General features: G+C 39.1%; 1 protein-coding gene and 1 long non-coding RNA gene across 3 annotated transcripts in view; one reads left to right on the forward strand and one right to left on the reverse strand.

Moving 5' to 3' along the window:
* cdk5rap2 (CDK5 regulatory subunit associated protein 2) overlaps positions 1–11,678 on the reverse strand; it is a 147,878-nt gene extending 136,200 nt beyond the window's left edge. The window contains exons 1-3 of one of the 2 annotated variants that reach the window (XM_069889403.1): positions 11,481–11,678; positions 5,366–5,436; positions 2,096–2,160 (exon numbers count right to left, since the gene is read on the reverse strand). In XM_069889403.1, coding sequence (XP_069745504.1) covers positions 2,096–2,113 — 18 coding nt within the window. In that variant the 5' untranslated portion in view covers positions 2,114–2,160; positions 5,366–5,436; positions 11,481–11,678. Of the gene's footprint in view, positions 1–2,095; positions 2,161–5,365; positions 5,437–11,150; positions 11,314–11,480 lie in introns of those variants that run through there. The other variant, XM_069889391.1, reaches the window with a different exon arrangement.
* On the forward strand, positions 11,326–23,665 carry LOC138738711 (uncharacterized). Its single transcript, XR_011341691.1, has 3 exons — positions 11,326–12,344; positions 16,486–16,609; positions 23,393–23,665. It is a non-coding gene; the product is annotated as an uncharacterized lncRNA (long non-coding RNA).
* The last annotated feature ends 504 nt before the right edge of the window (positions 23,666–24,169 follow it).

Genomic DNA, 24,169 nt, shown 5'->3' on the forward strand with positions numbered 1-24,169 from the left:
CCTAGACATCAAGACTGGTAATAAACAATTTATGGCAAAAAGCCAATGCTTATGGAACTCCACACTGGCATTCTTACACCCCAAAAGACTCACTCACTGGCTGCTACATGATAAAGTCTTCCACCTTGTTCACACACTTCTCCACTTAAGCTTATATTTACCGCACCAACTTTTTAAACTGTACACTTAAGCAACACATTCTTCTGCAAAAAAGCAAAAAAATGGTCAGGCATCTAATCAATACGAAAAGTCTATTTCATTGTCTCAACTCTCAATTAGGCATCCCAACTTTAAAACAATTCAACTTTCAAAACATGCTCATTTCCAGCTGGTAATGATTTCTCAACTTTGGTTACATCTTGTAATGTTTTCCTATTGCCCATTGCTCAATAAAAACAACTTTAATCAATAGGAAACCTTAACCTCCTTTTTATAAATAATTCTTCAGTTCTCCATGGCCTCCACATTGTAGCAGGACAATGCTCCATGTGTCCTATTTAAATGATCTCAAAAACATCAGTTTTTAAGCTATTAGAAACTTTACAAGACTTTAATTTTAGATTTAAACATTTCAGTTTTGTGCATATTTTATCTCCAAGCCCTAGAAAAAGGCAAGAACATAAACAGTACATAACTTCTGGAACTGACCACAACTACTGCTGGTCAGAAAGACTTTTCAGAATGCTCAGTGTTCAAATACACCCTTCTCTAATTGTTGCTATAATTAGGTCTTTCTAACATTCTTACCTAAATTCAAAGAGTAATAGAAAAATGGCTGCAATGACGATTGGAAATTTTCAAACCATACCAAAATGCCATTTGTAACCAAGGATGAACAAACAAACACGAGACATGCATTTGATTTATAAACGGGTTACATTCTATAAAAATTGTTGAATAAATTAAGGTAAAGTATTTCCCATTAATTATAATGGAAAACCCCTAGTCGCATACATGAGTTCAGAAAGTAAAAAACCCCAGCCACAAAAAAGTACCATTATTTTTCTAAAAGCTTGTTTAATCTTAAAAGTTAACAATTTTTCTTTTTTAAAATAAGAGGTATTCTCTATCAAATAGTACATAAAAGATTTCAAAGGGTCTCAATAAGGTGGACACATCCTTGTCAGAATAGAGATACGGGGGTCACCATTAAGATAAGAGCACACATCATTAAAGGGCAGATGAGGTACAATTTTCTCTGAGGTTGTCACAGGTTTTCACGAGATTTCAAATGCTGCTAGAAGGAGAAACATTGAGGAAAATTCCTGATATGCATAAGTTGTAAAAAGGTGACCCTGGGTAGACAGGAATCAAGGTAAGATAACAACCTAACAGTGATCGCATTGAATGGTGGAGCGGGCTTGAAGGGGTAAGGGATCAAATTTTAAGATAAAAGTAGCAGCAAGGATTCAGCAGGTACCCATTCCTCATCAAAGTAAAACACGGAAATCTGTGGACACCATGATCGAAGTAAAAACACAATGCTAGAGAAACTCACCAGGTCAAACAGCTAAGCTAAAGATACATAACTAACATTTTGGCCTTGAGCCCTTCAGCAAGGTACAGACAAAATGTGGGCAGGTGCCCAAACAAAAGGTTTGAGGGCCTGCCCACATTTTGTCCATACCTTGATGAAAGGCCCAAGCCTGAAACATTGGTTTCATGACATGACCTGTTTGACCTGCTGAGTTTTTCCAGTATTGTGCTTTTTAAATTTTTTTTAACCCATTCCTCATCTACAGGCAGCCCCTCTGTCCCCGTCAGACATTGGCATATTTCAAGTGCACCTCATTCTTACTCTTTCAACCTGCCAACTGCCCATAGGTTATACTCAGTGTTTTACATGATGTGATAAATTAAAAGTTTGGTCCAATAAATTTCTGCCAAGATCCAATTTTTACATTCTGGACAAAGGCCCCAATATTCTCCTCACCCACTGAATCAAACCCATTACAACATTTAACAGATTTTAAATGCCCTCACCAATTAGAAGACCTCTCTCAAACTCCCATGGTGCAAATAGAACATTACAGCATAAAGATATTAAATGCACTGACTTCAGATGTTAGAAGCATACAAAAAATTTCCAACTTACTGTTTCAAACTCTTTCATAGTACGAGCACGAATTGGAGACAACTTCCCACCTATGTTGGGAAATGCTGGAAAATGAGACAAAAGGTTTGTGAAAGTTTCCAAATTTAGCTTTCTTATTGAAGAAAAGAGACTGACTTGGCTCTTAACATCTGAAGAACAAATTGAGCTGTTTTGCTTGAACTATGGTCAAATAAGGCTTACTCAAGGCAAGCTCCATCAACAAACTGCATGATGCCAAAAACCTAAAATGAGACTGGAAATACACACCAATTTCCAGTTGAGAGTAATAAACATGTTTTGTTTCCAACTAAGTTGCAGAGTAGTGGGAGGGATGGAGAGAACAAAGGGAATGCCTAATTGGGTTGAGAAAATATAAACAAGAGTCTTTATCTCCCCTCCCCCTAAGATAATCTTACAGCTGAGATTTCCCTGATTCTTGTAATTGTAGTTTCACCTGGGATGTATGAATCCAGGCAAGCTTTCAGGTGCCTAGCAGGGGACAGGCTGATGACAGTCCCCTGCCGGCCGCCCCAGCCGGGGAGGCGAGCTGTCAGACGGCTGCCCCTGACCAGACTCAGGAGCCAGCATTTGCTCTGCAGCCCCTCTCCCTGCTTCAGACCTTTCAGGTGGCAGAACACCACCTTCAGCGCTGCCACATGAACATCCCTTCGCAAACACCCGCAGCCTGCTCTGGAATCGTATTCTCCAGGCAATTCTACCTGAAAGCGGCTAGTGCATTTCTAGAAGGTGGAAGAGGCAGCTGTTGAATCTTTTGTGGTTGTATGGGAAGATGGTACCAGAAAGAGCACATTGAGGGTGGAAAATTCAGGTGATCCATTAAACATGAAGGCTGATTGATTTAGAGGCAAAATGATATGGAGTCTCAGGCAACAATAGAAAGAAATAAGTAAGGGAAATAAAATCCAGTAGAAATTCCTGTCAAGTATCCCCATCAAGGGAGAGTGCACTGTTAAGAGGGGGAAAAAAAATATCTTGGAAGCAACAATGAGTAGCGGCTGCTACACGCAGAAAACACCACTAGACTCGGTGGGATTTCCAGTAGAACTGTTTATTTGAATTTCATGCGTGCCCCTTTAAGGCCAATGGGAGTACTGCCCCATGCTGCTGTGATGTCATCACGTGGCCTGGGGCACGAGCAGCGGCCTAAGCCACGAGGCAGTGAGTAAGCTCTGATGGCGCCCATCCTCTGCAGCTGTCCCACCAGAGCAGTGGTACAAACGGGGCCAGTTCACTCACAGAGATGTGTGCTGCCACAGTATCACCATAACTGATGAGATGATGGCAAAGAAAGCAAGTATTGTGGGAAGTGGTGTAATTAAGACAAGTATGGGAGATGTTAGACCAATAATCATCGGACCCTAACCCATCCCTGGAGATGAAGGTACAGTAATTCAGAAAGAGAAGAGCCAGGGGCATGTCAATGTGGGGACAATATGAAAGTAATACTTGGGTAGAAATTGGCAGAATAAAGAGGAAATTAAAGAAATAAGGTTTCAAGGTTAACAGATTGATGGCTTTTCACTTTGGAGAGAAAAAGGATGAAAGGTGATTTAATAAAGGTCGACAAGGTTGCAATATGCATTAATAGGGTGGACAGTAGCAAATACTAGAGAAAAATCAGTTTTCCGTTGAGGGGAGGAAAGTTTAGGGGAGACATCAGGGCTACGTTTTTATTTTTAAAAACACACATAGTGGATGCCTGTAATGCATTGCCAGGGGTGGTAATGGAGACTAGTACAATAAAAGACTCCTAGGTGCATGGATAGAAGGAAAAGAGAGGGTTATGGATGTGAGATAAGGAAGGTTTTAGATTGTTAAGTCAGTTTATCTAGGTCAGCCCAACATCATGATCGAAGGGCCTGTACTTGGCCTGTTCTACGTTAACATGGCCCAAATGTTGAATAATCATTTTTATTCAACATCCACATTAAACATTTGATAAACTATTTAAGTGCAACTCCAGTGTGTGACAATTTGCTTTTGTATTATTAATCTTCAACCTGAAGCATTAAAATTTTCTTTCCAAAACTGTTGAGTGCTCCCATTGTTTTCTAATATCCAACATCTGTCGGTTTGTTTAAATTTGCAACTTACTAAATTGTCACTCAGGTTACAGAAATATGCAACACATACTTCAGGGAACACTTTTGCAATGATGTTTCATTACAGGTTTCATATTGTTAAATCTGGTAGAAAAGTTAAACAATGTTATATAAAAAAAAATTTAAGCCTAAAAATCCACTGAAAAAGACAAAAATAAATGTGAAAAGGGCTCATTTCTACACATGGGGCAAAAATAAAAAAAATCATCAAAAATTAGAGGAAACCATGAATTGTAATGAATTCAAGAAAACAATGGATTTTTCTTTGACAGCACACACTTTGGCCTTGCAACATAAATGGGATTACTTTACCCAGTGAGCAATGTTTTGGCATAAGAAGAAAAAGGATCTTACAAATAACCCACAACTATTAGCATCCAGTTTCATCAGTGCAGCCAGTGGACACAAGTTAGCACCAAACTGTAGCAGCATACATACAGCACTGGAGTTGCCACTGTTATTGTTGAACATGGCAGTAAAACAAGTCATGTCTCCAGAATGGAGGACCATCGCCTTCCCAAGATCGTGTTCTATGGCGAGCTCTCCACTGGCCACCGAGACAGAGGTGCACCAAAGAAGAGGTACAAGGACTGCCTAAAGAAATCTCTTGGTGCCTGCCACATTGACCACCGCCAGTGGGCTGATATCGCCTCCAACCGTGCATCTTGGCGCCTCACAGTTCGGCGGGCAGCAACCTCCTTTGAAGAAGACCGCAGAGCCCACCTCACTGACAAAAGACAAAGGAGGAAAAACCCAACACCCAACCCCAACCAGCCAATTTTCCCTTGCAACCACTGCAACCGTGGCTGCCTGTCCCGCATCGGACTTGTCAGTCACCAACGAGCCTGCAGCAGACGTGGACATACCCCTCCATAAATCTTCGTCCGCGAAGCCAAGCCAAAGAAAGAAAAGAAGACGACAAACAGGTACAGATCCACATTTCAGAATAAATTAGCAGGTCCCTCTGGTTATTACATGGAGAAGGTGATAAAAGGCAAGAGGTTTTGAGTTGCAACTATCTATTCAAAATATCCCATAAAAGGTTGTGGGCTACATCAATAAACAGGGGGTGGGACAGTTAGCAGTACATGGCTACACTGCCGATAATTGAAAATACAGTACATTTAAATTGAAACAGTGTACTTACCAAGAATATTTTCTCTGATACCACCAGTGTCTTCAGCAACAGTAATATCTGGTAATTTGAAAATATTGGAGCTAGAAAAGCAAACAGAAATTTACCACCACAAAGGAATACAAATGTAAAAAGATAAATCAATAGAAACGACGTCTTCATTTGTAGAATTTAAGGGTTGCACTCAGCAACACAATTCTTCTCTATTCAAATCCACATCCTTTTCATGTATTCAGTGATCTCCTTCAACTCTGATTCTACAGTGTACAGCAACTTACAAGCACAAAATATGGATAGATGTACTCACCTCCAAAACCTCTATCACTTTAATCCCATAATTGGATTCAAAGTCTCAGATAAATATATAGCAACTTTATGGTAAAAATTACCTTAGCCCATCAAGTCCATACCATTTTTAAATGAGGACAATTCATATTATTGCATGCTAATATTGCTATAGTTTTCAGAAAAACAGTGAAAATTAATAAAAGGGATTATTAGAAAAAGGTTATACAAGTCAATTTTCAGACTGCAAGTTTGCTCATCACAAACAAGATTACAGGGGTGTACTGCCTAAATTAATACCAGATTTATTCAAAACAGGAAATTGGATTATTGTACAAGTAAATAAAAATAAAAATCAAGGATATGTGAAAGGAGCAAGCATGCACAAACTGGTTTTACTTCAGAAGAGCTGGCATAGATTTAGTAGGCTAAATTACTATGTAACTCAGAAAAAATTTGGAGAAAAGTAACCCCCAGGATGAGTTGGTGGTGAAGAAGGGAAATGAAATGCTGGCATTCATATCTAGAGGAATATTATAGAAGAACAGGGATGTGATGCTGAGGCTTTAAGGTACTGGTGAGGCCTCACTTGGAATACAAGAAACAGTTGTGGGCTCCTTATTTAAGAAAGGATGAGCTCGTGTTGGAGGACGTGCAGATAAAATTCACAAGAATGATTCCCGGAATGAAGGGATTAACATATGAGGAATGTTTGACAGCGTTTGGACCATACTCCTCGGACTTCAGTAAAATGAGGGGGACCTCAAAGAAGCATTTTGAATGTTGAAAGCCTGGACAGAGTGAATGTGGCAAAGTTGTTTCCCATTGTAGGTGAGACGAGGACAAGAAGAGTGAAGGGCACCCTTTTAAAACAACTGCGGAGGAATTTCTTTAGCTAGAGTAGTGAACCTCTAGAATTTGCTACCTTGGTCAGCTGTGGAGGCCAAGTTATTGATTGTATTTAAGGCAGAGATTGATAATAGCTATCAGAACAGTCAGAGTATCAAAAGTTATGGGGAGAAGATAGAGGAGTGGGGCTGAGTGGGAAAATGCATCAGTCATGTTTGAATGACAGATCGGATTCAATTGGCCAAATTGCCTACTTCTGCTCCTATAGCTTATGGTCTTAATTGGTAACGACAGGCTGATTGGGTAATTTGAGTGCTCGGGATCACAGGTTGAAGAAGGTAGCATAAGCCGCTTTCAGGTGCATTCTCTGCTAAGAATGCGCCTGCAGAAGTGGATGCAGACCTGTGGAATGGTCGTTCAAGTGGCAGGCAGTCCTGAAAGCTCTGCGGAGTCCACCTGAAAGGGACAGCTGCAGGAGAGGTGCCTTGAGCACACTCTGGCTCCTGTCCCTTCGGGATGTCGGGGCAGGAGCGGCCGGCGCGGGACGTCAAGTGTCAGCCACCCCTGCCCCGATGTCCTGCGCCAGGGGACAGGGGCAGCGGGGAGGGGGGCAGTCAGGCAGCGGGGAGGGGGGTCACTGGCTGATTATAATCAGCCCGCCCCCTAGCAGTCACTTTCAGGCAGTTGCATTCAGGTGCCTAGGGAGGCTTTAATGTTCCAGCGATTATCCCTCCCGGAGGTGTTAGAAAGTGCGTCTCGGAGGCACCTCCTGCTCTTTCAGGTGGGTACCCTGAGAGCCACATGGCTTTACATCGAGTTATTCTGGCCATCTGAAAGAGCCTAATACATAGTAGAATCCGTCTCAGTCTCCAACCTCCAATCTATTGCAGACATTCATGTGAGGCGCTGCCTCAAGAAGGCAACCAACATCATAAAGGATCCCAATTACCCTGGACACCACCTCTTATCACAGTTACCTTTGAGAAGAAGGTACAGAAGCCAGAAATCAGTACACAAGTTCAATAATAGTTTCTTGCCAATAGCTATCAGACTCTTGAACCTCCATCTACCACACTAATCATAAAATGGCCCAACACCACAAAAAGGACTGTCTGCATTATTGTAGTGACAATTTTTTTCTTGCACTCTAGTAACTGTGAATATTATCTTAGTATTTATTATTTCTCTTGTTGTCACACTAGGGCACACAGTGAGCAACAGAACCACACAGAGTTGAAAGTGAGTGGATCCAAATGACTTTAATAGAACTCTCGCATGCATTTAAGACCCTCGGAACCCAATGAGGCTTGCGACTTCCAGGACCTTTATGACAGCAGCTGCTAGGCTGTGGGCTTTCCCTACACCAGGAGCTCTTACAGACAGATCTGCTGCGGACTTGCCCGCAAATCCGTGTGCCGGTTCCCCTGTTGCATGGGTGAGCCACCACACTCTTTAAATTTAATTTAAGGCAGTGGTTCTCAACCTTTTTCTTTCCACTCACATACCACTTTAAGTAATCCTCATGTAAGTGCTCTGTGATTAATAAGAGATTGCTTAAAGTGGTATGTGACTGGGAAGGGAAGTTTGAGAATCACTGCTCTCAACCCAATTGTTACTGAAATATTTCACTTTTAGAAAAATTGTCATTGGTCCATTTCCTTTGGAGTTCTGAAACCATGCACCTAACGAGTCAATTAGGTACGATTAAAACAGAGGTTTTCAAACTTTTTCTTTCCACCCATATACCACCTTAAGCAATCCCTTTCTAATCACAGAGCACCTATGGCATAGGGAATATTTAAAGTGGTATGTGAGTGGAATGAAAAAGGTTGAGGACCACTGATTTAAGGTATACTATTGACAACTTTTTTGTGAAGTACCTGTTTGGCTGCACTTTTGACCTTGTTGAAAGTTAACCATTTTCAGCAAGGTCAATAGTAGGCCAAAGACAATGAGAGACCGGGTAGTTATTCTTCCCACACACAACCTGCTGAGAATTTCCAGCATTTTGTTTTTGTTATATACCATATGGAGCAAGAATGACACCAGTAATCAGAGGGGTTTTTACAATAATTTGACAGATGCAGTTATTGTTTACTCGCTTTTTATAAGGATGATCTTCTTGAAAATGTACACATGTACCTTCTATAACATCAAAGTTCAAAAAACGATTCCCAGTTGTCACAGTGGGTTTTGAACTTGCACTTCAGGTTGGTATCCCATCTCTTGGTAATTGTTAGTAAACATATGATACTGAGCTTTCTTTGCATCAGAACATGTCATTGGATTTATGATACTCAAGTCTTACTACCCCCAATTCAGGTTGGTATGGCTCTTCCTGACTGCCATTTCTTGGTAATTGTTAGTAAACATATGATACGGAGCTTTCTTTGTATCAGAACACGTCACTGCATTTATGATACTTAAGTCTTACTACCCCCAACATTCAGCCTCAGAATTCTGCAGCAGACTAATTGTTCACAAACTCTGCAATCCTTAAGGCGTGGTGTTCAGCAGTCTTAGAGCAATTTAAAGCAACCATTCTCACTCAAAGGGGTCCACAGGTAGGAGAGAATTTTTTTTTTTAATTGACATACAGCATGGTAATAGTAATAGACCATTATGGCCCATGAGTCTGTGCCACCCAATCTTACAGAAAAAGTATGGAAGAAGCCAACTAAACCTGACTGATTCATAGGGAAGGGCCATAGCCACAAAAAAGGATGAAAACAGCTGACCTAGGCTGACACTTCAGTGTGAGTACTGTAATCTCGTGTTACTACATTAGACTCCGATAGTCTGTCCTTTTAACTAGATACGAAAGATCATATTACATCATTTGAATCACAGTGAAGTCCTGTATTATTTAATGCCTCAATTTACTTTATAGTTGGTTAGCTACACAATTATTCCACAGTTTGTAGGACCCACTGTCAGTTTTCTACAAAAGGATTTAATTGTAATGACAAAAATTAAACAAAAATGTGCTATCACCTTGTAAGGGACAATCTGTTGTATCCTTGATGTATTCATACTGCACACAGGTAGTAGCAGTGTGCTCATAGTCGGTGGTTACATGGCCAGATGCCAGGCACAGGGAGAGCAACTTAAAGATGACTGAAATGTGCCAACAAGCTAAAGGTAGATTTCTTCAGGATCAGCAAATAAAATGCATCAAATCTGACATTTACACAATCCCAACATAAAAAATAATTAGTTCAAATCACTGTTGGAAATACACAGGAAGGACAGCATCTGTGGAAAATTAATGCTTGAAGTCCATAATCTTTCTCTCTGCACAGCTGCTCTTGGGCCTATGCATTTCCAGCATTTTTTTTAAAATAACATGTTTCCAAAATCCAGGTTCTTTTTTTACTTTTTATGAACAAAATGAACAAAAACATGTTCTTCAACTGCTCATACCTCCTTTGTCAATGACAGAAAAAGCAAATTTACCTTCAAGTTACACACCAAGCATATCAGCATTCTGCCACCACTGCCCAAAATCGTGGAATACAGTAATATTAGTGGCAAAGTTCCATGAACACAAAGACATTCAATGTTCATAAGGTTGACTGAATATTACCTCAGGCAAATATGCAAGCAAAAACATGAACACAAAAATAATTAGATCAGTATTTGTGATGTCACCAAGATGGTTTACTGCTCCAACACTGCAAAACATATTTCACCCAAAATGCCTGCAATAAACAACTTCACTAATTGCAACTACTGAAAGAGAAGTATAATCTTTCACCAAAGTCTGTTGACCTATACCCTTCACTATCAATTACAATTAGCATTTTCCCCTCATGTTACAATTTTGCATAGTGTGACAAACCAATTTCTCAAAATTATAAACAAGATATACAAGATACAAAAATGGAATTTGTATATTATTACATTCATATTGAATGTTACAACACCACATATTTATCAAAAGTTAGAAAATAACTTATAAACACAAAGATTTCCCGTGTTAAGGGATAAGCAGTTCTTCTTCCTCCTCTGCCCCACCACCCCCTCCTCCTCTGCCCCACCACCCCCTCCTCCTCTGCCCCACCACCCCCTCCTCCTCTGCCCCACCACCCCCTCCTCCTCTGCCCCACCACCCCCTCCTCCTCTGCCCCACCACCCCCTCCTCCTCTGCCCCACCACCCCCTCCTCCTCTGCCCCACCACCCCCTCCTCCTCTGCCCCACCACCCCCTCCTCCTCTGCCCCACCACCCCCTCCTCCTCTGCCCCACCACCCCCTCCTCCTCTGCCCCACCACCCCCTCCTCCTCTGCCCCACCACCCCCTCCTCCTCTGCCCCACCACCCCCTCCTCCTCTGCCCCACCACCGCCTCCTCCTCCTGCCCCCCCCCCCCCCGCTCCTGGCCCACCCCTTGACCACCTCCTCTTCCTGGGCACCCCTCCTCCTGGCCTCTACCTCTCCCATCCCTCTTCCCTCTCCCCACTTTCTGGTCCAGCCCTCCTTTATCCCAGTACCGAATCTCTACTACTGGTTTCCAAGCCGCCCGTTCGCGGGTCCCTGTCCCTGGTCCCGACACTCCTGGTCCTGATACCGCGACTCCATGTCAACCCCCCCCCCACCACCACCACCACCACCACCCGCCTTGACCTCCCCCCATCGCCCATTTTCGATCTCAAATATACCTCACCTGCCATTCAAATCTAAAGGCAGCGTCGGGTCCTCGCCCGCCACCGAATCCATAGCTGCCGTTCTCCTTCCTATATCCACTCAACCATACATTCCCCCTCTACTTCAAACTGCCGCCGCCATTTTACTTCAGCCGCCCGCGCGGCATCATGGGATAACGGCCAACTGCCGCACGCATGCGCACCATTGCCCGGCTGAGGGAGAGGAGGGCCAGCGGAGACGGGTAATTAAAGGGGGATAAGTAAAGAACTGTGGAGAAAAACACAAAGGTTGCAGATGATGTTGACCTTAATAAAGAATGTCCACACGAAACATTGACAATTTTCCCCACCCTGAGATCCGAATACGAGCCGGTCCTCACAGTGGGCTCAGTCGTGGAATTCCTGGGGGTCAGCATCTTCAAGGAGCTATCCTGGAGCCTCCACGTCGATGCAAGTACGATGAAGGCTCGCCAGCCCTCTTGTAATGAGTATGAGGAGATTCATCACAAGACAAAGAGACAGAAGCAGGCCACTAGGCCCATCGACTCTCAAAATCCTCTACAGATGTACTGTGGAGAGCTTTCTGGCTGGTTGCATCACCGACTAGTTCGGATGGGCCAATACGCAGGACAAGAAAAACATCTCCAGAACTGTCACAGGCACCTTACTTCACTCTGTTGAGGACATCTACAAGCTGCACTGTCTTAAGAAAGCAGCCGCCATCCTCAAGGACCCCACCCCAGGTCATGCCCTTTTCGCTCTGCTACCATCGGGAAAAAGGTACAGGACGAGCACAAGGGCAGCTTCTTCCCCGCCTTCAGAATCCTGAATGTACATTGAAGCAGAGACAGGACCTTTCATGGTCTTTTTCTTGCACTATTTTTATTGTTTTGTTCAGTGGTTTATATAAATGCTTCCACTGTGAGGCTGATGCAAAACAATGAATTTTGTGACATGTTCATAACAGCAAATTCTGATTCTGAAATGCCTGATCACCAATTGCCTCCAGCAAGGATCTGTCTGCAGGAGAAGTGGCACAAAATACCTTGCACAGTGACCCGGATCTTTCTGCAAGCAGATGGAGAGGTTATCTGTAGCATTACTTACAGCTGCATAAACAGCACAATTACAGGGCATAGGATCACATTGAAAGTAATATCCACACCAATCGAGAGCAGCGTGATAGCACTGTTGTGGAGTTCATTCAGCACCAGGTTGGTGCGTGCGTTCACACTCAAGGCTTCTCCCCATTAGGAGGAAGGAGAAGGGGGATGGGGAGAGGGGTTTCAAAGGGTGTTGGATGGGTTTGAAGGCGGAATTATTTTTCAGGAGTTTGGGAGGATGATTAAAATTTTGGGTAGGAGAGGGTTTTTAATGTAAATGGATGTGAATTACTAAGGGAGGGAATGGAAAGGGGGAATTGGATAGGGATAAAGTTCAGATTTATTTTCATACATGGCATCACATACAGCCCTGAGATTCTTTTTCCTATGGGCCAGGTTGGAAATGGATTTGTGTCAAGTACACTTAGAGGGTAAGGGATAATAGATTGAGAGGGAAAATGGTGTAGGGTTTCAAAAAGGGGTGTGATCTGTCAAGTATAATTCAGAAAAATTAAAATTAACATATTAACTAAATGGTGAGAGATTGCAGACCATGGATCGTGATTGACAACAGCACAATACTCTATTCAGCTACAGCAAGCCATGACAGAAATATTAAAATGGGAGCAGGAGTAGGCCATTCGGTGCCTCAAACCTGCTCCATAATATAACACGATCATGTCTGATTTATGCCCCAACTCCTTCTATGTGACATTTCTCTGAACCCCTTTATTACTTAATATATCAAAGAGCCATCCACAACTTTTTTAAATACACCTGTAATTGTAATGTTGCGGCTTTGCCCACCAGCCTTGGCTGAGTTTTCCAGCAATTTATCACCTCCATAAGAAAAGGAGAGGTATCAGGAAAGCTAACAGAATAGAACAGCAAGAGAAACTGAAACTGAAAACACTGAGAGGTATATTTAAGTTAAATGGTTCATTGATGAGACCAGTAATATGTACAGTTTAGATTTCAGATTCAGATTTATTGTCAGAGTACTTACATGGCATCACAAACAACCTTGAGATTCTTTTCATGCAGGTCAGGTAGAATTACCACTTATTGTCAGTGCAAAACAAACAGACTCAACATGGTTGGCATAGCAGTTAACGCAAAGCTTTTACAGCACCAGCGATTAGGATCAGATCGGGATTCGAGTTCTGCAATGTCTGAAAGGAGTTTCTATGTTCTTACTGTGTCTGCATAGGTTTTCTCTAGGGGCTTCAGCTTCCTCCAACTGTTCAAAAAAAAAATCATACTGGGATGTAGGTTAATGGGGTGTAAATTGGGCAGCACAGACTAGTGGGCCGAAATGGCTTGTTACCGTGCTGTATGTCTAAATTTAAATTTTAAAAAAATTTAAACCAATAAAGAAATGTAAACAAACTGACTGTGCAATACAGAGAGAGAAAAAAATCAATAAAGTGCAAAAGTGAAGTCCTTAATTGAGTTGACTAGTTTTCAATCTTTTTTGCCCTAGGCCCCACTTTAATTTTTCAAAAAAACATATGCCCCACCATTAGCAGAAAAAAGTTATATATTCAAAAAAAGTTTTAATTAAATAATTTACTGCAAGTGTATTTTAATACAATTAGGGTTGGGAATACACGGGAATACATATTTCATATTCAGCTACAACCTCAATATGTCAACAATCTCAAACACATACTCAACGATTGTTGTCACTTCAGTGGGAACCTTGCCCCTGTTGTTGGTTGCAGATTTTTTTGATTCGAGGGACTAATTTTGTTAGTTTCAACTTTAAATCTCCACATTTTGTAATTTCTAGTGTTTCTCTTAGCCTGTAGCAAATCACTAACAGCATTGAAGCCACAGTCTACTAAATAAGACGATGGAAAATGTATCAAAGTAGTCGAGATTGGGTATTTCTTTTCGATCTTGTTAGACTTTGAACAGAGTTTTCATAGTTTCATAATGTAACTCAGCAGCATTAATTTTCTCACACTTATTGAACCAATAGAATTGACTGAAATTTCTTGCAGAAATATTCCTTTGGCATAATTCTAGCAGTGCCATGAATCCAAATATCTTTATTTTTGCATGAACGAGTGTCATATTTGCTACTTGGAGATGCTTGTTCAATGTTCTTAGTTTCTCAAAAATGTCCACCAAGTAACTCACATAAGCTTTGCCATCTGTTGTTAGCAAGAGGTTCATTTCAGGTTTGTCCTTCAAAAACTCGCTGAGGAGATCAAACAGTTCCATAAACCTTTTGAAGCAGTTTCCCTTTGACAACCACCTTACTTCAGTGTGAAGCAATGATCTCACATGTTCTGCATTTTTATCAACACAAAACTGCTTAAACAGATGTCATATTTGGCATTAGCTTTGATGGCATTGATATACAATCACAGAATGCAGTATCTCGTGTAGAACAGGGAAAACTTTCTTGGCAACACAATGCACAACCAACATGTTTGGATTTTCATCCTTCATTCATTTTAAACATCCTGTTTTTTTACCCATCATGAGCTTGCTGGAGATATCAACTGCAGTAGAGGTTGTTTCTAATAATTCACAAAACATCTCTTCTTGAAACTCTTCCTGATCAATGTATCTCATGTATGCCAATAACAGAACCTCGCTGACCTGTATGGTAGATTTATCCAGTTGTATTGAGAACTTTTGTGCTTTCAACTTCTCAGTAAGATGTTTCTCAACATCTTGACCCATGTCATCTATTCTATTGCAGACAGTACTATTACTCAATGGCATTGGTCAGACATCTTTGCAGGTTTAATCAGTTCCTTCCCAATCGTATGATTCTACCCAATGTTTTACTATCAGCAGAGAAATTTCAAAGCTCACTTCAAGGGTATGATTCAGGGAACATATACTTTATAAATGGGATGAAAAGCAGGTGCAATATAACAGTTCACCAGTATTGCATAATTTACTTAATATATGGAAGAAGATACACGTAGAAAGGAAAAAAATAAATTACCAAATACCAAAAATGCTATTGACGCAAAATCCACTAATCCCTTTTATAGTAAATAACCTTTCCTTTAGAGAATGGGAGAGAAAAGGAATCAAGAGAATAGAAAATTGTTTTTTTTGGGAAATAATTTATTAACAGTTGAAGGACAAATATGGAATAACTCACAGTACAATGTTTGCATACCATCAACTGAAAGCTTATTTAAAGGACAAACTGGGAAATAGATTGAGATTACCAAAAGGAAGCAGCTTTGAATATGTGATTACAGACACAATGATAATTAAAAGATTTATAACAAATATGTACATTAAGCTGCAAGGCAAGGAAAATGATGAAATAAGGTATAAACCCAAACAAAAGTGGGAAAAGGACTTAAATAGCTGTATAAAGATAAAGAATGAAACATGGGAAAAGTTATGTTCTGGAACTATGAAGAATACAATAAACGCAAGATTACGTATGATACCATATAATTGGTTACACAGGCTATATATCACTCCTCAAAAATTAAAAAAATGGGATCCAACATTATCGGATAGGTGTTTTCGCTGAAAAAATGAAATGGGAACAACAATACATGCAATTTGGGCATGTACAAAAGTGAATACATTTTGGGAAGATCTAAATCAGATATTAAATAAAATCACAAAAAACAACATACCCAAAAATCTAGAAATTTTAATTTTAAATAACATAAGAAGTAAAGAATTAGGCCTCAAATTGGATAAAGCATAAAAAAAAGATGCATTATGATAGCCTTAGCAGTAACAAAAAAATGTATAATGTCAACTTGGAAAATGGATGAGAGCCTGAGAATACAGCAATGGTACATGGAAATGAATAAGTATATTCCATTGGGAAAAAAAATCACATATAATTAAAAAAGACAAAGTTACATTGTTTGAAAAAATGTGGGAACCATACATCAAACATAACAGAAAGCACCGGCCTCGGACCACTACCACCTAAAATGATAAGATAAACATGATCAGATTAATGTGTATAAGTACATGACACGTCTGTTTTGTTTGTTTTCCTTTTGTATATAGATGTTTTATTGTATTTTATATGTTCAATATTTACTGTTTTTGGAGAGGGGAGGGATGGGGGAAAAAAGAGAAAATGTCACTGTATATACTTAAAGAGATGCATCTGTAAATATTTTAGTTGATATGGTTCATAGTGCGATAAATTAAGAATTACAAATAAAAGGGTACGATTTAGGGCTGTAGTTTGTGCAACGAATAATGAAGTAATTTTTGATCTATTTTCTAATTTCTCTTTCAGAGATTTAAAATATTCCAATTTTGTATTGACAAGGTTAGGATGTTTTACCCTCAAATGAGCTTCAAGATGGCCAAAGTCTGTTGGCATAATATGCAAAAAGATGCGGGTTCATCGTGTACAGCAGGTATAAACCCAAACTTCAAGAACTCCACTGAATATTGACAAACCTTTTGCTTACTTGGTCTGCTCATTTTGTATATACAGATTAATAAACAGCACAAGTTCCCTGAGACAGATCATCAATATATTATGTCTTAGTACCTGTATTGAAAAATGTAATAAAAGTAATAATCGAATCAAAGGAAGAAAACTGACCCTAAAAATAATGAAAAAAAAACACTATCGTGGTTTCTGACAATTTTTTCTCGCAGAGAATGCATCAAAACTGCGCTAGCCTCGTACTTTACTTTCTGGGGTCCCTATTTTTTTCCGATTTTGGTGCCCCCTCCCCTGATCCTCCATCAATACGCTAGTGCACAAAGATACATACAGATACAAGTCTCACTCACTACTGAACTGAAAAAGTAAAGGGGTACAGACGGAGTCATGAGTGTTTTTGTTTTTTTTCACACTGAGAACCATATCAACCAAAATACATACAAACATTTCCCTCTTAAATATACACAGTGGCATTTTCTCCCCTTTTTTCCCCCCTTCCCACCCCCTCCAAACCCATTAAACGTTCAACATATACAATGTCACCATACAATGAAAATAAACAAGAAAAATGTGTCATCTACTTTTACACAATGGATCAAGTCGTTTTGTCTTATCATTTTAGGGGGTGGAGGTCCAAGGCAAGCCCTCTCTGTTATGTTCCATGTACGGCTCCCAAATTTGCTCAAATAATGTGACTTTTTTTTAAATTATATGTTATTTTTTTCCAATGGAATATATTTATTCATTTCCATGTACCATTTCTGTACTTTCAGGCTCTCTTCTGATTTCCAAGTTGACATTATACATTTTTTTGCCACAGCTAAGGCTATAATAATAAATCTTTTTTGCGCTTCATCCAGTTTGAGGCCTAATTCTTTCCTTCTTATATTACTTAGAAGAAAGATCTTTGGATTTTTTGGTATGTTGCTTTTTGTGATTTTATTTAATACCTGATTTAGATCTTCCCCAAACTTCCTCACTTTCTCACAGGCCCAAATTGCATGTACTGTTGTTCCCATTTCCTTTTTTTTAATTTTTTTTATTTTTCACACTGTGAACCATATTAACCAAAATACACACAAACATTTCCCTCTTGAATATACACAGTGTCATTTTCTCCCCTTTTTCCCCTTCCCTTCCCTCCCTCCATCTCACCCCCCTCCCTACCCACTAAACGTTCAACATATACAATACAATGAACCCATTAAACAATGTCATCACACAATGAAAAGAAACAAGAAAATTGTGTCATCTACTTTTTCACACTGGATCAGTTCATTTTGTCTTCTTCTCATTCTATCATTTTAGGGGGTGGAGGTCCGCGGTAGGCCCTCTCTTTGTGTTCCATGTACGGTTCCCAAATTTGTTTGAATAATGTGACTTTATTTTTTAAAATATGTTATTTTTTTCCAATGGAATACATTTATTAATTTCTATGTACCATTGCTGTATTCTCAGGTTCTCTTTCGATTTCCAAGTTGACATTATACATTTTTTTGCTACAGCTAAGGCTATAATAATAAATCTTTTTTGCGCTTCATCCAGTTTGAGGCCTAATTCTTTCCTTCTTATATTACTTAGAAGAAATATCTCTGGATTTTTTGGTATGTTGCTTTTTGTGATTTTATTTAATACCTGATTTAGATCTTCCCAAAACTTTTCCACTTTCTCACAAGGCCAAATTGAATGTACTGTTGTTCCCGTTTCCTTCTTACAGCCAAAACATCTATCTGATACTGTTGGGTCCCATTTATTTAACTTTTGGGGTGTGATATATAGCCTGTGTAACCAATTATATTGTATCATGCGTAACCTCGTGTTTATTGTATTTCTCATAGTTCCGGAGCATAGCTTCTCCAATTTTTCATTTTTTATCTTTACGTTTAGATCTTGTTCCAACTTTTGTTTGGGTTTACAGCTTATTTCATCATTCTCTTTCTCTTGCAGCTTGATGTACATGTTTGTTATAAATCTTTTAATTATCATTGTGTCTGTAATCACATATTCAAAGCTGCTTCCTTCTGGTAACCTCAGCCTTTTCCCAATTTGTCTTTTAAGTAGGTTTTCAGTTGGTGGTATGCAAACATTGTACCATGAGTTATACCATATTTGTACTTCATTTGTTCAAAAGATAATAAATTATTTCCCAAAAAACAATTTTCTATTCTTTTGATCCCTTTTCTCTCCCATTCTCTAAAGGAAAGATTATTGTGAAAGGGATTAATTGATTTTGCGTCAATATAATTTTGGAAGTTGGTAATTTGTTTTTTACCTTTCTACGTGAATCTTCTTCCAAATGTTGAGCAGATGATACAGTACTGGTGAACTTCTATGTTGCACCAGTTTTTCATCCCACTAATAAAGTATATGTTCTGGTACCTTCTCCCCTATTTTATCTAGCTCTAACCTGGTCCAATCTGGTTTTTTACTTGTTTGATAAAAATCTGATAGATATCTTAATTGTGCTGCTCTATAATAATTCTTAAAATTTGGTAGCTGTAAGCCCCCTTGTTTGTACCATTCTGTTAATTTATCTTCTTATATTGCACTATCCTCGGTTTACCCCCTTTCCATAAGAATTTCGTTATTATTTTCTTCAGCTTATTGAAGAATTTTCTCTGTTAAGGGAATTGGTAACGATTGAATAGGTATTGTATCCTTGGGAAGATATTCATTTTAATGCAATTTACCCTTCCTATCAGTGTTAGTGGTAAATCTTTCCAATGTTCTAAGTCATCTTGTAATTTCTTCATTAATGGCTGATAATTTAATTTGTAGAGATGGCCTAGATTATTATCTAGTCTAAAACCTCGGTATCAGATTGCTTGTGTTTGCCATTTAAATGGTGATTCTTTCTTAAACTTTGTGAAATCCGCATTATTCATTGGCATCACTTCACTTGTATTTGCGTTGATCTTGTACCCGATATTTCTCCATATCCCTTCAATTTCTTATGTAGTTCTCTTATTGATATTTCCAGTTCTGTTAAGTATACGATGATGTCATCTGCAAATAAACTGATTTTATACTCCTTCTCCTTTATTTTTGTCCCTTTTATTTTATTTTCTGTTCTTACCAGTTCTTCCAATGGTTCAATTGCTAAAGTGAATAGTGAGGGAGATAGTGGACATCCCTGCCTAGTTGACCTACTTAATTTAAATTCGTTCGATACATACCCATTTACTGTTACCATCGCCAATGGTCCATTATATAATACTTTAATCCAATTAATATATTTTTCTGGTAGATTGAACCTCTGTAATACTTTGAATAAATAATTCCATTCTGCCCTGTCAAAGGCTTTTTCTGCATCTAAAGCAACAGCCATTGTTGGCTTCTTATTTCCTTGAACTGCATAAATTAGATTAATAAATTTAAAGAGATTATCCGCTGTTCGTCTTTTCTTAATAAATCCAGTTTGATCTTGTTTTACTATTTTTGGTATACAGTCGGCCAATCAGTTTGCTAATAATTTTGCTATTATCTTAGTAGAGCTCGTCGAAAGAATCAAAGACTTGTTGATCCAAACCAAGGCTTTTATTAGCAAATGTCAGGAGTTCTTCACAGGTGGCCGACCAGTCCGGAATGATCCGACCTGGCTAGGGACACAACCCTTTAAGCCCTAGACAGTAGGCGTGGCTAAGCTCTCAGCCAATCGCTGTAAGCACAGTCTAGATACTGTAACTATATACACTATATACATTGGGGATAGATCTGTACTATCACAATCTTATAATCTGAATTAAGTAGAGATATTGGTCTATATGATGCTGGTGTTAGTGGATCCTTCCCCGTCTTTGGTATTACTGTAATTATTGCTGTCTTTCATGAATCTGGGAAGTTTTGTGTTTCTTCTATCTGGTTCATTACTTCCAGGAGAGGAGGAATTAATAACTCTTTAAATGGTTTATAGAATTCTATTAGGAATCCATCCTCTCCAGGCGTTTTATTGTTCGGCTGCTTTTTTAATATATCCTGTACTTCCTCTATTTCAAATGGTTTTATCAGTTTGTTTTGCTCCTCTTCTTGCAATTTCGGCAGATCAATTTTAGGTAAAAACTCTTCTATTTTATCATCTTTCCCCTCGTTCTCAGTTTGGTATAATTGTTCATAAAATTCTTTAAATTTCTCATTAATCTCCACTGGATTATATGTAATTTGTTTGTCCTTTTTCCTTGATGCAAATACAATTCTTTTAGCTTGTTCTGTTTTATGTTGCCAGGCTAATATTTTGTGTGTTTTTTCTCCTAGCTCATAATACTTTTGCTTTATTTTCATTATGTTCTTCTCCTCCTTATATGTTTGTAATGTTTCGTATTTTTTTTTGTCCGCCAATTCTCTTCTTTTTGTTATATCATCCCTTGTTGCTAGTTCTTTTTCTGTACTTACTATCTCCCTTTCCAACTGTCCTTTTTCATCTCAGTTACATAACTTATTATCTGCCCTCTAATGAAGACTTTCATTGCATCCCATAATATAAATTTGTCTTTCACTGATTCCGTATTTATTTCAAAGTATGTTTTAATTTGGCATTCAATAAATTCTCTAAATTCCTGCCTTTTAAGTCGCATGGAGTTTAATCTCCATCTATATGTTCTTGGTGGGATGTCCTCCAGTTCTATTGCTAATAACAGGGGTGAATGATCAGATAGCAATCTAGCTTTATATTCAGTTTTCCTAACTCTTCCTTGAATATGGGCCAATAACAAAAACATATGAATCCTTGAGTATGTTTTGTGCCTACTCGAATAATATGAGTATTCCTTCTCCCTTGGGTGCTGCCTCCTCCATATATCCATAAATTTCATTTCCAGCATTGATTTAACCATACATTTGGCCACTTTATTCTTTTTACTTGACTTTTGTCCAGTTTTATCCAACATTGGATCCAAATTAAGGTTAAAATCTCCTCCTATCAATATATTCCCCTGCGTATCTACAATCTTCAAAAAGATATCTTGCATAAACTTTTGATCCTCTTCATTAGGTGCATATATATTGATCAAATTCCAAAATTCTGATTATATCTGACACTTTATCATTACATACCTCCTTGCTGGATCTATTATTTCCTCTATTTTGATTGGTACATTTTTATTAGTTAATATGGCTGCACCTCTAGCTTTTGAATTATATGATGTTGCCGCTACGTGCCCTACCCAGTCTCTCTTCAATTTATTATGTTCCATTTCAGTTAGATGCATTTCCAGCACAAATGCTATGTCTATTTTTTTCTTTTTTCAGGAAATTTAATAGCCTTTTTTGTTTAATTTGGTTATGTATTCCATTAATATTTAGAATAATTTAGTTCAACATGGCCATCTCATATCCTGTTTCCACCTCATTTCCGCTTCCTCACCACCACCATCCCCCTTTTCCCCATTGAGACAGGATTGTTGAGATAATTTGGAATGGATGATAGTAAGACTGGTCAGAAAAAATATAATGTTAACCAAGATTAACAATAGTTAAAATAGGAGAAACATGGGAAGAGCAAAAACACGTAATGAAAATAAAAAAAACAAAGTGATTTTACTCGGAAGTTACCACAATTGTGTTGTACTGACGGTGTTGCCAAGTCATATCTTTCACACCAACATAACGAGTTTATTTTTTCAAACCAACTTTTAATTATTTCCCAAAATATTCCTACACCCCACTAAAACATTCTGAAGGCCAATGCCACACCAAAATATTCCCATGCCACACCGGTGGAGCGTACGCCCCACCTTGCCGCAGGAGACTGATGGTGGTGGTTAGCAGCTGTTCCTGAACCTGGTGGTGCGAGCCTGTGGCACCTAGACCTCTTTCCTGATGGTAGCAGTGAGAACAGAGCATGTGTTGGGAGGTGGGGATCCTTGATGATTGCTGCTGCTCTCCGACAGCAGTGTTCCCTGTAAATGTTCTTGATGGTGGGGAGGGTTTTACCTGTGATGTTCTGGGCTGTGTCCACTACCTTTTCAGGGCTTTGCACTATACCCTATATCCCTATGATGCATGTTGGTCAGCACATTTTCCAGCACACATCTGAAAAAATTGCCAGGGTTTCCGATGTCATACCAAACTGTTGCAAAACTCCTAAGGAAGTAGAGGCGCTAACATGCTTTCTTCACAATGCCATTAATATGTTGTGTCCAGGAAAGATCCTCTGAGATAGTGACTCACAAGAACTTAAATATGCTCATCTCCTTCATCTCTGATCCCCCAATGATCAATGGATTGAACACCTTTGGTGTTTCTTTTCTGAAGTCAACAATTAGCTTGGTTTTGGTGACATTGAGTGCAAGGTTGTTATTGGTGCACAATTCGGCTAAGTTTTCACACTCCCTCCTGTACGCTGACTTATTTATCATGTCTCTTTATTTAAAGAAAGATCTATAAATATTTTAGTGCAAAGATAGAGATACCTGAAAATCAAGGATTATGAAACATTACTGTGGGGAGAGGAGAGTGCAGTCAGATAAGCCACGATCTTAGAGCAGAGTAGGCAAACATCTACTCCTCATTCATGTGTTTACACTTATATTGGAATGGATGGGGTAGTATATGGGAGGATGAAGGGGCTGTAAGCTTTACAGTATGAGAGGGTGGGAAGAGGATAGGTGTATAGGATGGAATGGTGAATGGGGCTGTGGGAATTAGAAGATGACAAGGATTTAGGGAGGGAATGGTGGATGATCTAAACAGTTGATTTTAGTAATCTGAAGGTTTGGTAAATGTTTCTTACTGTTTTATTCTTGTTTTTTAGTCTCATAATGGCTTCTTTGACTTTCACTGGCACAACTCTGGTCCTTGTGTTGAAAAATGGCAACGACAGACTCCAAAGGTGATCGAAAGCTTAGAAGCAAGCCTAGCTCTCTTATACCTGCACTAATAAAATTATGAAACAAACCATAATCACAAACACCTTTGAAGGAAAATGTCCCAGTTGTTATGGTGCCCTGAAATGGAACTATGTATAAAAAGTGCTGTAATTTCTACATGGTCAAACCAAAATGGATACAAATATCCTTGAATAAACTCTGGAATATACACTTTAATCACATGTGAATTGTTTGATTACAAATTTAAAACTGTGGACCATGGGCAAATAAAGGAAAAATTGTCTTTCTCCCAAACATGGAGGGCACTGAATAGTGCCACTTCCTCACCACCACCATCCCCCTTTTCCCCATTGAGACAGGATTGTTGAGATAATTTGGATTGTTGAGATAATTTGGAATGGATGATAGTAAGACTGGTCTTACTATTTGGCCCACAAGCCTGTGCCACTCAATTACACCCAAATTAACCTACAATCCCATACGTCTTAGAGAGTAGGAGGAAACTGGAGCACCCTGATGAAGGATGTCTACGTGGGTTTCCTTCAGGGCCTCCAGTTTCCTCGCAGAGTTTGAAATGTACTGAAGTTGGAAGTCAATTAGGTGTAATTGGGCGACGTGGATTCATGGACTGAAATGGCCTGTTACTGTACTCTATGTATAAATTTAAATTTAAAAATTAAACAAATCTAATAGAAGTATAT

The sequence above is a fragment of the Narcine bancroftii genome, chromosome 1 (genome assembly GCF_036971445.1).
Source record: "Narcine bancroftii isolate sNarBan1 chromosome 1, sNarBan1.hap1, whole genome shotgun sequence".
Lineage (NCBI taxonomy): Eukaryota > Metazoa > Chordata > Chondrichthyes > Torpediniformes > Narcinidae > Narcine > Narcine bancroftii.